The sequence below is a fragment of the Drosophila takahashii genome, chromosome 2R, assembly GCF_030179915.1.
Source record: "Drosophila takahashii strain IR98-3 E-12201 chromosome 2R, DtakHiC1v2, whole genome shotgun sequence".
In the NCBI taxonomy this organism is placed as follows: domain Eukaryota; kingdom Metazoa; phylum Arthropoda; class Insecta; order Diptera; family Drosophilidae; genus Drosophila; species Drosophila takahashii.
In genome coordinates this window covers 24201831-24217672 of record NC_091679.1, presented here as the reverse complement: position 1 = coordinate 24217672, position 15842 = coordinate 24201831, and the positions used below count along the sequence as shown (strand labels likewise).

Here is a 15842-nt window from a genome sequence, read left to right as displayed (position 1 = left end):
CCACTGATAAGTACTAAATTTGGGAGGGGAAAATTGACGAAAAGTGACGGCACAAATCCGGTAATTAGCGTGTTGTCGCCGTGTATTTTTGGCTGGTTCCGAAATAATAATTGAGATTGTCAACATTTGGTTTTGACGTTCCCCCACCCGTCGTTCGCCGACCTGTCTGCCAACTTTAATCGCTCTATTTTGCCAGGGCAAACTCCGGTTGGAGTGTGTGCGAGTGTTGCTGTTTTTACAGCTGACTGAGGACATGACATGCTGGTTACGACCCCTCCGCCACCCAAAAGTCTTTCTCTTTTGTTTTCATTTTATAAGCGCATACAACGGAAATTGCCAACATAGCAGGGGGAAAATCGCAGGGGGTCGCGGGCCTGATGGCACTTGAACCCAACGAGCCATAACAAAAGGCACACGAAGTAATTAACTTGTATTTATTGTATGCACACATAGTTGCCATGGTTAGTTTGCCGGGCCAAAGTCCCGGGGCGGCGGGGAGTGGATGATGCTGCCCTCTAATTGATAAGCTCCCAGTTGGATTGGCCCTCGATCCACGGTCCCTTTCCCTGGGCGCTCTGCTCTCATCTGTCCTGGCCAGCATGTGCAGCCAATTACTTTGGGCCAGAACTGCAATCTCCCGCCGGCGCGGTGGTCAAGAAGCCTTGAATGAGTGCCGATCAAGGCCCCGACTAATGTTTATTAGTTTTCATCTTCTTTTTATTCGCTTTTTCCCTAATAGACAGCGCACTCGAGGCTATGGAAAATAAGGTAAATTAGCTTTGCTACCGGGATTACACTTTATAAAGTGTGGTTTCGTCTTCCATATATTTTTTAGTCTTTCACTCTAGTTACCAAATAAATTGATTTGTAAAAGTAAATGTATTTATTGAATTTAGAAAATCTCAAAACAACACATTCATCTAATTTGCAAACTCCTAGAAACAAATTAATCAGCTAAACGGAACCACTTTATAAGCCTTTAAACTAAACCAAATTAGAAAATTATAATTAAAAAACTTTGTTTTAATGTGGAACTTTTCTCCTCAACTTTGATTGGAGTGCTTCGACCAGGGTCAGGGAAATAATCCTGTCACTAATTCGATTGAAAACAATATCAAACGCAACCTTAAGCATTTGCCATTCAAATAACCCACTGCGCAGGCACTCCGAACCACTCGCTAATTGGATTAGCATCGAAGGGTATTCAACTGCGGTTAGCAGGCGAGCAAACCACAATTTCTTGTTTTCCGCGTTTGTTGCCTCTATGGCTGCTGCTTCTTCTTCTCGGTAGATGCACTGCACCAACCTGACACGCAACTTTACTCTCTGTGGGGCAACCACTTGAGCTCCTCACCCTAGTAAACTTCAATGCACTTGAAAAAATATCCCGAATTCTTTAGTGGTTTAAAAGGGAGTGAGATTAGGGAAACTTAAAAAAATATGTTGCATACTTTTATACACCTTTTTTTTTAAATTCAGATAAATAACTTTTTCTTTTACCTTTTATCGTTCAGTAATGTTACCTTATTACCTTATACAAATTAATAAAAAACATTTTCCTAACACTTAAATTTTACAATGCTTAAAACTGCCCCACAAAAGACCATTTTGGATGTGAAAACGCCCTAATTAATGCCCGACTCAGGTGCCCTTTTCTGTGCATGCTTGGCATGATGGTCTGCATTGGACATGGACTCCACACTCCCCTGTAAGTCCACCTCTGTCCCGTTCTGTTTGGTTGGCTTGGGGGCTCAAGTGGCGTGTCCATGTCATTTACCTGGCAGCCACTCAAGTGGCAAGAGCAAAGGTGCGCGGGGCAGGGAAAGGGGCAGTGGGCTCTGCGGATCGGTACAAAGTTCTGATGCGGTTTTTGCTGCAATTATATAATATTGACATTAGTTGCATGTTGGCCGTCGCTTTATGTTTGTGACGAGGCCGGAGATTGAGGGCTTCTTTGAGCTTCGAGCTTAATTGCAAACTGCAGAAGCAGAAGCAGCAGCGCAAGATGAAGATAAAGATGCGGCATCATCAGCAGAAGTCCAAAATCAATATTATCGGTAATGACTCAATTACTTGATTTGCGTTTCATTTTAATAGCTTAACGTCATATAAATTAATTGCATTCACCTGCCCTCGAGGGCTTGGATAAAGCTTAGGCTTGTGAAATTGAATCAGAATCTGATGGGTATTTTTGCATCTCTCGTCCACAGGCTCTTCCCAACGTCCCAACCGTTCCCAAAGTTCTTCGTTCACACATATCCAGGCGCTTCAGACTGATTGACTGCACAGACTGCTATAAACCATAGACGATATCTTCCAAGAGGACAAAGCATATCAAGAGGAGAGGAAAACAAAAAACCAAAAACAACAAACGATTGGAAAACGAGAAAAACATATCCTGCGTCATAAATCATTGCCTGGCTTTGATTAATGTTGCGTATACGCAATGTTGTCGGCTCCCGAGTCGGACTCTAACTAAGTGAAAGCTCAAATCGCTCAAAAAGAGAGATAGATAGCAACGGCTTCCATTAGCACCTCCTGGGTCACACAGAACATCATCATCATCAGCAGCAGGAGAGGTTGAAACCACAAATCCAGAAAGCAAAGATGGCCTTCATCTGGCGACGACGTTCCACGACGATTGTGAAGCTGGTGGCCTTTCTCCTGGCCATTTGGTTCTGCATAGCCTTTCTGGTCTACACGGACGACACTCGGCGAAGGGCCTCCCAGGAGGGGGGTGGCGCTAGTGGGGCGGGCAGCGCCCAGGGAGGGGGCGGAGGACTTGGCGATCCCATTGCCCTGGCCCTGAGGAACGAGCCCGCCGGCGAGGACTTGGGCGTCAATGGAAATGTCATCGGGGGCGGAGGAGGTGGCCAAAAGCAGGCGCATGATGAGGCCGATATCCCACCCACCGTGGGCAAACACAAGGTCGACCACCAGGCGGAAAGACTGCGCAAGAAAGCTGCGGAACAGCCCAAGAAGAAGCCACAAGACGGTGAGTCTGGATGATTTTAATTGAGCATATGAACAACACTTATTATGGTTTATGGGACTAGATATAAGTCGAGGGATTTTTCGGAGCTGGATAAAGTAAATTTGTATTTATTTAGTGATCAAACTTTTAACGAAAGAGGTTTAAGACCTACTTAGTTCAGATTTTTATTATTATTTTACTATTATATTTTACCATACAAGTTTTTTCACACTTTAAAAAAAATGGTCCGATTTAAAAAATTTCTTCTACATTTCGATAGGTATTGATAAACACAATAAAACTGCATTTTAACTTTTCCGAAAGATTGACATTTTTAAAATCGTATATAAGCGATTGTGGGCGCTAGAGGGGGCGTGGCACCCTTTTGAAGCAAACTTGCGCTGCGTAGGAACTCCTAGAATCTGCATGCAAAATGTCAATCTTCTAGCTTTTATAGTTTCCGAGATCTCAGCGTTCATACAGACAGACAGACGGACAGACGGACAGACAGACGGACAGACGGACATGGCTAGATCGACTCGGCTAGTGATCCTGATTAAGAATATATATACTTTATAGGGTCGGAAACGCTTCCTTCTACCTGTTACATACTTTTGCACGAATCTAATATACCCTTTTACTCTACGAGTAACGGGTATAACAAATAACCAAATTAATTACCTATATTTTGTTCAAAGTACCATACTAAATGGAATACGAGTTATGAGCTGACGACCTTTTTTGAAATCATAACAAACAAGAAAGGAAGCTACCTTCGGCCAGCCGAAGCTTATATACCCTTGTAGATAAAAGAATACTCACTCGGTGCAGTTTCAGGGATTCCAGATTCAGCGTTTCGATTTATTTCAATTTTGTTTTTAAGTAGTCAAGAATCAAAACGCCTACTTCCTACAAAGTTACAATGAATTTTCTTATATTTGTTTGGGAGCCTTAAGATATAGTGGTCCGATCCGGCTGGCTCCGACATATGTACTACCTGCAATAGAAAGAAGGCTTTCGGGAAAGTTTCATCGCGATAGCTTTAAAACTGAGAGACTAGTTCGCATAGAAACGGACAGACGGACAGACGGACAGACGGACAGACGGACATGGCTAGATAGACTCGGCTATTGGTGCTGATCAAGAATATATATACTTTATGTGGTCGGAAACGTCTCCTTCACTGCGTTGCAAACATCTGACTGAAATTATAATACCCTCTACAAGGGTATAAAAAGTTTGGTAATTTTTAAGTGTTTTTCTGATGAGTTTCTATCGATTTTGTAAAGTGTTTTCACTAAGAGAGGTTTATGTCTTAAAAACCTTTTTTAGGCACTTTTGAAATCTACTGTTTCACAAAGGAAATATATATCTTTTAGTTTCCATTTTAAAGACACTTATTGATTTGTGATGACTGAGCAAATGGCAGGGGAAAAAAGTATTCCTCCAATGCAAAATGTATTTTTTTTATATTGGCAATACTTTAAAAACTGGTTCAAAATACAACTTTTTTCATTTAGTTTAATTTTTCACCTCTAAAGAAGAGTTTCACAAAAATGCCAGCTTATTTTTACTTTCCAAAAGATTTATTTAGGGTTTTTCCTCGATTCTCCGCATTCTTGGCCCATTAGTGCCCATTGCACTTTGCATATCGGAATCCCTCTGTTCTGTGTTCAACAATAAGCATTTATATTGAAATCAGTTGCACATTTATTTCCGACTCAGATCCCTGCGATTTCCCCGCTGGCCGCCGAACTATTCAGCTGGATTTTTCCGGTCTTGTTATCGACGCCAGCGATTCTATTTTTCCTCGTGCAAGCTCCCTCCCTTTTTGCATCCACGAGTTGAGTTTTTTGCACTTCATTTCCACGCAATCGCTTGCAACTAATTCCCATCAATTCAATGCACACGCAGGCGAAATCTCCTCCCCTTTTCCACCCATTTTCCCCACCCTGCATTTCCCCCGCCCATGTTTTACGGTCACACATCCTCAATCCTTGTTTGGGAGATTGCATTTTGGGTCACCAGCCCGATTCGATACAAGATGCTGAAAGAAGCGTACCAACCGATGGGGGATAATAACACATATTGCTTTCCTGTGTTCACTCTTTCCCGCCCCACGCCCCGCAGATTTCCTTCCCAGCGAGGAAAACTTGCTGCTGTCACACTTCCTCCTTTTGGCCACCGCCTTTGTGCCTTTAAGAAAATTTCTAACAAGTTTTACAACAATGTCGAAGATGCCAGCGGCGAACACTAACAACCCGAGCAGCCGAACAACCGAACAACCCGAACAACAACATGCAGCACTTAACAACTTGGAATTGCTGCCAAACAGCATTTTCAATGTCAGGGCGAGGGAAACCAGAGCGGGCGACCCAGAGATAGATATTCGCATTAAGCTTTGGCGGGGAAAAATAATGTTACTTACTAATCAAGTCGAGGCTTAGGAGCTGGCCCTGGGATTTTACTCAATGGACACTTGACTGGCCGCCCAGGCAAATCAATGAAGCCAGATCAAAGCCAACCAGCCATGAATTTCGGTGGAGGGAAGGGGGCGATCCAATGGGGTCTGGGAATTGAATGGGCCTAGACGGGTCCGTAGCTTGTAGCTTCCTGTACGTAAGACCCTCCTCCATCTATTGGCTCGCATGTGGAACAAGCATTTAAGATTGCATCAGCATGTGGTCGCTCCGTTGGGCGAAAAAGGGGATCGGGGAACGGAGGGCTGAGCTGGGAGATCTAGTCTCCCTGGCAGACAATGCACGTATTTGCAATTTCGCATATCATGTTTGCATCTCTCGCTCCTCGCTGCTCCTTCATCATCATCCCCATCCCTATTCCCTACCCATACCCATAACCATGCCCATACCCCCATCATCATCATCATCATCATCGGCATGGTCGTGGTGCAGCATCTGCTCATCAGCGTTGAGGTGGCAAAGCTACAAGTTGGACCCGATCCTTGGCAGCAAGTCTGCAGATCCGCAGCATCGGAGGCATCAGCAGCTGCCCCATGGCGTCAAAATTGTGTGCAAGCCTACAAACGTTTACCAACACTCCCAGGAAAAGGGCTCGCACAGGGCGAACTATTGATTTCCAGGCACAGTGAAACTAATAAGCAGTTTTTACCCATAAAACTGAGATTCGTGCTATTAAATACTGGCTTGCAAATGTTTCTTAAACCTGTTGCCCATTTATCTGGACATTTGGGTACACATTTTATCTTTTTATTCACATCATGAATAATCAAGTTTGACTTTATAAAGAATGTAGGTATATTGATTGGCCTATTTTGAGGTGATAATTTAACTAAAATGTTTACAACTAGAAATTATAAAACATTCAATTTAATTTAATACACCAATTGCTAGAAATATCCATTTCCTTAATCAAATACTAAAAATATGAAAGATATTTGCTTTAAACGGTTTAAAGATTACTGAAATATTCGATATATCAATCCATACCTAAGGGAATTTATAAAATTCTAACTTGCAAGCTGCATTTGATTTTTTAGCAAGGTTTGTTTTAAGAAACTGGAAAAGACTACCCGACTGGTTTTATTACACATCTGGAGAAATGGAATACTAATGGCTTCTATTCGAAACTTGTTTAAACGCTGATGCTTTGCATTTGATGAGACCCATTCCACTTATCTTAATCTTTAACAGGGTTCTTGAAAGCAACCCATTAACTTTGGTTTATGGGTCTGGAAGAAGAATGCCTTAGACTTACTTTCAGAGAGTCTAGAATACTTTTACAACTTCGCATGTGGATCAACTAACAATGGGGTTATGGTCGTGAAATAGATCATTCTCTTGAGGGTCGTAACTTCAAATCGCCCTCGATGGGGGGCTATGGTGGAGTGACCACTGTGGCGAACTCCTCCATCTGGAGTCCCTTAAAATATCTCGGTTCTGTGTTCATAGCTGGTAATTAGTGTTGTTGTACTTATTGGCTTTGGCCTTGGGGCGCGTTACCACCACCGAAATGGCTGAAATGGGAAGAGGTTGCGAGTGGCTGCAACACGACGTTTATCGCGCGCTCGCATCGGGTTCTTAAGGCAACTAACCCCCAGTCCCCCCACTCATCATCGGACCCTCCCATATAATGCACCAAGGGAACCAGCCTTCTGGCCATGTTATCTTGATCGTTGGCCCGTTTTCCCTGGCCACCTTTTACCTCTCGATCGCCTTGACTGCACGTTCTTTTTTTTTGCTGGCCTGCTCTTCATATATGCATAATTCTTGTTTTTACAATTTAGCAGCGATAATGATTTTATATATACATGGCAATATGGTCACGCCCCCTTTGGGCCAGATTGATTTGCCGGTTTGAGTGCTTCCCCCGCTGCTTTTAATCAATGCTAATCCATGGGCTTGATTTGTTCCATGCTCCTCGCATGTCTATTGCTATTTATGGCCCACACACACCCAATATATATGTAGATTTGGATGTTTATATAGAGATCCCTTTCGGAAAATCCCCTCAGCATTAAGCGAAATAACGGTACTTTGGCATATTATGTTACTTTTATGCGGAAAACATGATGATGAAACACAGGCACGCAGGCGAAACACCCGATATGTCAGTCGCCTTCCCTTCGCACACACGATGGCATTTGTCATGTGGCCACGCCCCCTTCCTCTATAGCACATAGCAGCCCACCCGCCCCCTTTTCCACCTGCTGTCGCTGTCTATAACAAAACATTTATAGCTTCCTGTCACGCTCAGGCGTGTCCCTCGAGCTGTGTTCGCTGCGATTGTCTCCTTTTGTCCTTCCGCCCGCCCCCGCTTAGCCGCCGACGGCCCCACAAATTCCAATACCCCGCCCCTGCACTCGACCCCCTTTTGGCCAGAACAGATGCCAGAACATGGAAATATAACGCATACGCCACGCCGGTCTAGGAATTCAAAGGAAAAAAACTGTCAGCTTCGATTTGCCAAATGCACAAAAGTTGAAGCAGAATTTACAAACAGAAGTTGAGAAGAAAAAGTTGACAAGTGATTGATCAATTATCACTTACCTTGATTGAGATAAGTTCAAGTACAAAAGAAGTTTGCAGAAAAATATGCAAAATTTGAACTGTATTGGAAAGTTTCAAGATAAGAAAAAAAGGAAAAAATAGAAAAATCAAATGAGGTTTAAGTAAAATTCCATTTTCAAGATCACACATTCAAGGATTTAAGGATTGCAATTGGTAATTATTCTAGAATGAATGCTTAAAAAAATAAATTACCTTTTTAATTAAAAGTTTTATTAATGTACAGTCAATACATTTTATGTACTCAATGAATTGTCATCTTTTTATTTATTATAGTTCAATTAAAAATGGTATTTAATTAGTTTAATAACATTTAATATCTATTAATTAAATCAACGTTAATGATTAAAATGAAAACCGATTATTTATACCCAAAACTTCTAAGTACGAGCTAAGAAATGAGAATTTGAAGAAATAACGTTGTTCTTTTTTAGGAATATAAATAATTCAATGTCGTTTAATGCGTACGTATAATTGATTTATGTTGACATATTCAACAAAAAGGCAGCAAATGATTTATAAATTTGTTACACTCAGAATTGCCCACTGTGATTTATTAAATGTGAATAATGGTCAGTTAAAGCAAAATAAATGAAGAAAATGTCAGGGAATGCATTGATTAATTTAATTGTATGTTATAAAAACTTTTTGGCGAACAGAAAATAATTTCCACACATAGCAGATAAAGCTAGAGATTTATGGCGATGTAAAAGCACCTATAGCTGCACATAATGTACAACTTTGTAGGACTCATCTTTGTTCAAAAGGGCGTGACCATAATTGGGTTACCTCGACTCGAACCCCGCCAGACGAAAAGGACAACAATTGGTGGAAAAGAAATCGACAGCGCTGCTGGGCGGAATCATTAATATCGAAAGAGGCCATAAATATGCTACAGTGAATCAATAAAAGACATAAAATCCAGTTACAGTCCCTCCTCCGCGCCCTCGGGCTATATTTTTTTATTGTTTTTTATTATGATGATGCGTGTGCGAGCCCAGCATGCAAAAAAGTTCATTACGAAAGGGGTGTGCGACTTAGGATTTGAGGAAGGGCAAAAAAGGAGCCGCGAACTAAGGATGCAGGCTGGAGTCCTTGGCGCACGCGTGAATATTCCGCAATGAAGTTGTAACTACGGCAAGCGGCGACAAATCATAAAATTTATGAGTTTGGGTACCCCTTCTCCCAGCTCTTTTAAGCCGCCGCCTCTTGGCAATTTAATGGTTTTTCTCTTATTTTCCATTTTTGTGCGAGCGAATTTATTGTCGGCTGATTGGCCTCTTGGTTAGGCTCCTCTCTAGCATAATGCGGTTGGAATCCTCGACGGATCCCCGACCCCTGAACATTCCCACTCGGACTCATCCCACTTATTTCCTAGCCTTTTATGGCTTTTTATTTTGCCAGCTAGCTTTTTTATGCTTATTGAAATTGAAATGATTGTGGTAATTGAAATGTTTTTGCATGGCTGAAAGTTGGCCACTGGGAATGGCTAGAATGTGTCCGCTGCTTCAGAAATATGTTTCTCAATTTGGATGGACACTAAATCGGGCAGAAGATTTTAGCTAGAAGAGAACCAGTTAATAGGGCTATTTAGTATTCGGTTAGGTTTTTATGGGCTTTTAATTGAACCGGTTTAGCTTGGGACCTTAACTTCAAAACTTTGAGTTTGATTTTAGATTGGTTTTCAATATGAAAATGTCTTCTAGGGTGCTTAAAAATATATGAGCCCTTTGTCTTCATAGAGATTTAAATCGATGTCTACTTTTATGATTATGACTAGCAAAAACAACTGCAAATAGAGTTCATAAACCTTTTTAAAATTGAATAAACATTTCTTTTGAATTTTAATTTTTTCTTAAGGTGTTTTTTTTTTGGCCCAGCTCTGAGTGTTGGATTATAAGAGTTATGCGGTCTAATACCTTTAAGCCAAAAAACTCTAACCAATTTAAAGTTTATTTTCCTCAGGCCTTAGAGAGATTAAGTTCAAAATTCGAATAACAGTGAATTTATGCAAAGAAAATACTTTTAATTAAATTTGTAATCCCCCCAAGCAGCGACTCAGGTTGTGTCTGAGTATGTCTTCTCAGAATTTTCCATTAATGTTGTCCCGTTTTCCGAAGGACAACGAGCACGCACACAGAGGCAGGACACAGACAGGCATTCAGGCGATGCCCAATAAGTGTCACTTGTGGCTGACAAATCGCATAAAAAGCAGATGCAAATTCGGGAGCCGGGGAAATGAGGGCTGCGCTGGGGAAAGCTGGAGTGGAGGTAGCAGCTGAGAACAGGGAATTCATATTTCCATGCAAATGCAAATAACAAAATAATAAAATGCACTGCAAGGAGACAAACAGTGATAGCATAGAACACGCAAGGGTGGGCGGTGGAAAATGGGCTGGGAAAATAGGAGCAGGGTGCTTTCGCACACTCGAACGTATGAGGAAATTTGCAAGGCAAACGATTTTTCATGACCCTGTGAAGCTGTATCCTCTGATGATGGCAACTTTTCATGTGCAATGCACCAGGAACTGAGTGTTTGTCCTTGTATTTTGTCGTAAATTTCACGCATAACAAAGCTTTATCTTCATCCAGCTAGGTGCTCAGTTTACCTTTGACTCGCAATTTGGGCGAAAATATAAAGTGATGTCGACATTTACTTACCATTTCTCTCTATATCTCTTTCAGACACTAAAAAAGTGATTGATCCTCCGAGCAACTTTGAGGAAAATCCCGGCGAGTTGGGAAAAGCAGTGCGTCTGCCCAAGGAAATGTCTGAGGAGATGAAGAAGGCCGTGGATGATGGCTGGACCAAGAACGCCTTTAATCAATATGTCTCCGATCTGATATCCGTTCACCGAACCTTGCCCGATCCCCGAGATGCCTGGTGCAAGGATGAGGCGCGCTATTTGACCAACTTGCCCAAGACCGATGTAATCATTTGCTTCCACAACGAAGCTTGGACTGTGCTGCTGAGAACAGTACACTCAGTTTTGGACAGATCGCCGGAACATCTAATTGGCAAGATTATCCTGGTGGACGACTACAGCGATATGCGTAAGTTTGGAGTAGCCTTTAACTTTTATCCAAACCCTTAATGATCAAATATTTCCCCCTTTTAGCTCACTTGAAGAGGCAGCTGGAGGACTACTTTGCCGCCTATCCCAAGGTCCAGATTATCAGAGGCCAAAAGCGAGAGGGTCTTATCCGAGCACGAATTTTGGGTGCCAACCACGCAAAGTCAGCGGTTCTCACCTATTTGGACTCCCATTGCGAGTGCACGGAAGGTGGGTTGGAAACTAAGTGAATTAAATATTCAAGCTGCTCTTTTTTCTACCTCTCTATCGGCATTTCCATTCAATTTGCAATACTGTCAATATGCTAATTGCCCAAATTAAGCTTTTAATTGACTAACCAACTTTCGTTAGTCAGTTTCTGGTCCATAAAAAATTCAGGTTAAATAAATATTTGAAATACATATGCCAACGACAAACCGAAACAAAAGTTCACTAAATATTTGAAAAGTATTTGCCAATGACAAACCGAAATCAAAGTCAAAGAATAATGCTACATTTCCATGGAGCCTTGGAATGATTTTACAATCTTCTTCTGTTAACTGAGATTTGCTCAATTCCCAACGGACTCTCGTTTATTGTCGAGAGTAATGTTCTTTTGTGATACTCAATTTTGATGACCATCAAACGAAATCCGTCGGGACGAAAACGATGCCAATAAAACAAGATCCCAGCTCTGGAAAAATCACTTAATCTTCGGTATTAGGCCGACTCTGTTTCTGTTTTTGCCTCGCATTTTCTCCTTTATTAAGCTGGTGAAGAGCGATAAGTAAACCTACGGAAAAGGCAATCAATTTAGTTTATTGGGCAACTTGGCAACTGATTGCTGAAAAGTAAACAAAATGGGCACAAAGGAAATACATTTTTCTCTCTCGTTCATTGATTTGCGGAAAAGCAATTAAGCTAGACTGTAAATGAACATTTTTGATCTTTTTGAGGGCTAGCTTGTGTCATTTAGCGTTATTAATTGATATCCTTTTGCAGGATGGCTTGAGCCCCTTTTGGACCGCATTGCCCGCAACGCCACCACTGTCGTATGTCCAGTTATTGATGTCATTAGTGATGAGACTCTTGAGTACCATTATCGAGATTCTAGTGGAGTTAACGTCGGGGGATTCGATTGGAATCTGCAGTTCAGTTGGCACGGGGTTCCCGAACGTGAAAGGAAGCGGCATAATGTAAGTAAACTTAAAACTTAAGTAAACTTGAAATCTGTTTTAAAAGGATATTATGGAACATTTTTTAAAAATGTACAGTTAGTTAGCTTCTGACTTACCAGAAATAGTCTTTTAAAAGATTTATATTTCCATTCTTTTTGTAACTTGTAAAAACGTATTTCAATTAATAGTTTCTTTCTGTGTACCACAAAGGATATAATATCCCCCTCGAAATGAGCGGTTTTTGTGCGGTTGACTTAAACATACGTGGCTATTTATACCGTTGTATTTGCTTTTAGTTATGTTTGTTTTACGCCATGGTTACCAGGGTTTCAACCCCATCCTCCAACTTTGTGCCCTAACCCCGTTTGGGGAGTTTTTTCCCATTGGAATGCCAAAAACATGAAGCCGCTTAAAGCGCTAGAACGTGACTACAAAAACTGAATGTTTGCCGTGAAAAGGGAATGCGGCTGTCAATGCAAACACACATTCACGTGCCAGGGCCGAAGAGGGAAATGGAAACAAACACCCATTCACACGTACAGGCCACAAAAGTGTCGTTTGCAATATGAGCTATTAGAACTAAGAGTCGTTTCCTTCGCGCAGATGAGCTTGCAAATTTATGTATGTTCGCTCCAGTTGGGCCGTAGCTAAAGCCAAACTTATAGCCTTGGTTAGTCATGTTTATGGGTGGATAGTGCCGGATAGCCGTAAAGCATTCCAGAATTTTTAAAGAGCAATAAAAGTTATAACCGTAAAAACGGGGATTCTTAAGGTTTACATTAAGAAAAGCGGCAGCTTCACTATTACTAGCTTATTAAAGGACTAGGGGGTTTTTAGAGTGCATTGAGCAATTAAAATAGAGACCGAAATACTTCTTGTTCGTAAAAGATTTTTGATCTAGCACTTTCCGATATTTAATCAGTTTATTTATTTCGCAACCTTATAGGATGCTGAATTTATTTCAACGTTCGCTGGAAAGTAACACTTATTTCCCCACCTTTTTTCAATATCCACTTATCCTTTCGAACTCGCAGAAATCGTTTGGTTATTTTATGACCGCCTGTGCCCAACACGTACAAACTTTTCCCATACACTGACAAGCAATTAGATACTCCCGCGCACACACTCACACGTAGAAAATCGGAAGGGTTTGTGAAAGGAGCAAAGAGCTCCGCAAATGGACATTCGAAACTGTCGATGGGTTTTCAGATCCGTCGACAGCTGCGCTGCTGCCCGCCGTGTGAATGGGGAAAAGTCCTTCTTGGCTCAGCCATTTTCCGCTTTTCACGTGGCATACCTTCTGGCGCAAATGCAATCCACGATTGCCGCTGGCTATGCACATTCCATTTTATTATTTGTTTAACGCTTTAATTAAAAGTTCATAATTACACTGTTCTCCCTTTGATTCTTGTGTGTGAATTGCCTTAATGCCTGGCACATGGAGCAGATATATTACGCATACGCCGCCTGTGGCAAGGCCACAAATTGCAAATGGCTGCGGAGAAGGAGGCGAAACGCGGGCCATGACACTGCAATTAAAAGCCAAAAATGTTAACAGCAAATTTTCGTCGTCTGTTTCTGCTTCAGCTTTGGCTTGGGCTTCTGTTTCTGTTGCATCGCCCTTTTGCGGCGTAAATATCTGGCATAATTGTTTTTACAAGCGCCAAGGGGATTTATGGCAGGATTGTTGCCGAAAAATCCTGGCGCAGGCCGGAATTGTTGCTGCTTCCTGGCAACATGCGGCGTGGAAAATTCTGTCTCCGTCCTCGCCTCAAGTTGCACTTAGCAGCTAAATCAAGTAAAGCATTTCCCGTCTGCAACAACATTGGCAATTTGCCGACCGACTTGCGGAAGGCAACTGCTGCTGGAACCCATAAATGTTGTTGCTCATGGCATGTGAGTGTGTGCTTCGAAAGGGAGGAGATAATGGCCGACGCGGAGAATTTTCCGCTTTCCCCTGCAAATGACAGTGAAAAGTTCTTGCTGGAAAAGGGAAAATTAAAGGGGCTGCGCCAAGTAAATGTTTAAGCTCTCCTCTCAACCGATTGCTAATTTCTAATATCTGTTTGAGTTATGCCATGCCAGGTGGCACAAACAAAGCTCAAAGCCTGAGAATGTATAAACTCCATCCCCTTTCAGGGATTTTCAACTGCCGGCGGGCACAGATGTTGACAGTCCCAAAGCTGCCTGAACGAAAATCCTTCCAACAACTTCTGATGTCTGTCCAAAGTTGCTTAACTTGTTACGAGTTGGCAGCAGAGGAGCAACACAGCAACAGCAACAATAATAACACTAGCATGGGGAATCAAAAATACATATTCGTTATGGCCAATGCCATTTCCCCTGCACTCGAAAGTTGCTACTTCAGCTTTTGTTTGTATTTCCTTGGCGGGTCCTGGGTCCTGCTGCTGCTCCAAGGTAAAAGTTGAGCTGCTTTCAGCTGGCTCTTTATATATTTCTATTTTCCAGAGTAAAATCCCCGAATTGAAACTGCAAAAGAGCTGGGGACGCGGCTAATGGCTTTCCTCTCCTTCAGCAAATCAATCAAATCCAATTTTGAAAAGAAAAATCCCTCCAAATCTTGGACAGTTAATCATTTCGAGAAGTTTCTTAAGTTGAGCACAGTGAATCCTGTTTATTTAAAAGAATATCGTTGGGTATATCTCAGTTACCTTATTTGCCTGGGCAAAGCAATATTAGAATTTAAATATTTAAGAAACCACAGCAAATAACATGAAAACTAATTCGCTTCGTTGGCACAACACCGCAGGCTGTTAAATATATATATACATATATTTTCTGTGTGGCAAAGCAGTGAAAACTAATCCACGCAACGAGGGAAAAAATCTCGAATGAAACTACGGGTGCAAACAAATTCACATAGAGCAGATCCCGGGGACGGGGAGTGGGGAGTAGTTGGCTGCTGTGTGTGCAGGGCGTTGAAACACTAATCCAATTATTTGAGTATAAAGAGTAGCAGAAGCGGCAGCAGCAGCAGCTATAGTAAAAACTTATTCGATAGCGTGGCTAGGGCGTATGCGCAATATGCGTCCTAAGGCAGCCAAAGGCAAACGCAAACGCACATGGAGCACTCATACGCAATGTTGGCCAAAGCGTTTAACTATACATAGAGAGGCCAAATATACATAAAGCAGAGTATGCCTGAAGTGCCAAATCCCCGCAGCACGCGCTCTCCGTTCCTCCCTTTTTTTATACCCACAAATGGTATACCCTTGTCTCTTAGCCAAAATACAGGAGAACTTCTATAACTTGAACGTGAGTGGAATTTGTGTCTAACTAGGAATTTATTGAAATTTGATTGGCATTAGCATTTAGGGGGCGAAATAATAATAACATTAATATAAAGCAATCTTCAAACTATTAGTAAATGTAGAATTCATCAGAAAATAGTGGTTTCTTAGATAGTTTTAAGATTCTCGCTAAACTGTTGATCTCGTGTAATTTTCTTAAAGTGCCTTGTGCTCATGCTTTTACACAGTAAAGTTTTTCATGTTCGCCCCATGGAAGCCCTGCTGTAAATAGAAAATTGTGGGCAAAGTTTACCTTTAAAAATTGTTTAGGCTGTGCCCCG

At 41.8% G+C, this 15842-nt stretch overlaps 1 protein-coding gene and 1 long non-coding RNA gene across 4 annotated transcripts in view; one reads left to right on the top strand and one right to left on the bottom strand.

Moving 5' to 3' along the window:
* The window catches only part of Pgant9 (polypeptide N-acetylgalactosaminyltransferase 9), a 62453-nt gene that overhangs the window by 23061 nt on the left and 23550 nt on the right, over positions 1–15842 (top strand). For all 3 annotated transcript variants that reach the window (XM_070213624.1, XM_070213623.1, XM_017137690.3), the window contains 4 exons: positions 2211–2995; positions 10705–11073; positions 11139–11303; positions 12075–12268. In XM_070213624.1, the coding sequence (XP_070069725.1) occupies positions 2608–2995; positions 10705–11073; positions 11139–11303; positions 12075–12268 (1116 nt within the window). In that variant the 5' untranslated portion in view covers positions 2211–2607. The remainder of the gene's footprint in view (positions 1–2210; positions 2996–10704; positions 11074–11138; positions 11304–12074; positions 12269–15842) is intronic.
* LOC138912558 (uncharacterized) lies at positions 12101–12475 on the bottom strand. The gene is made up of 2 exons (XR_011418106.1): positions 12367–12475; positions 12101–12302 (listed from the first exon to the last, which is right to left on the bottom strand). It is a non-coding gene; the product is annotated as an uncharacterized lncRNA (long non-coding RNA).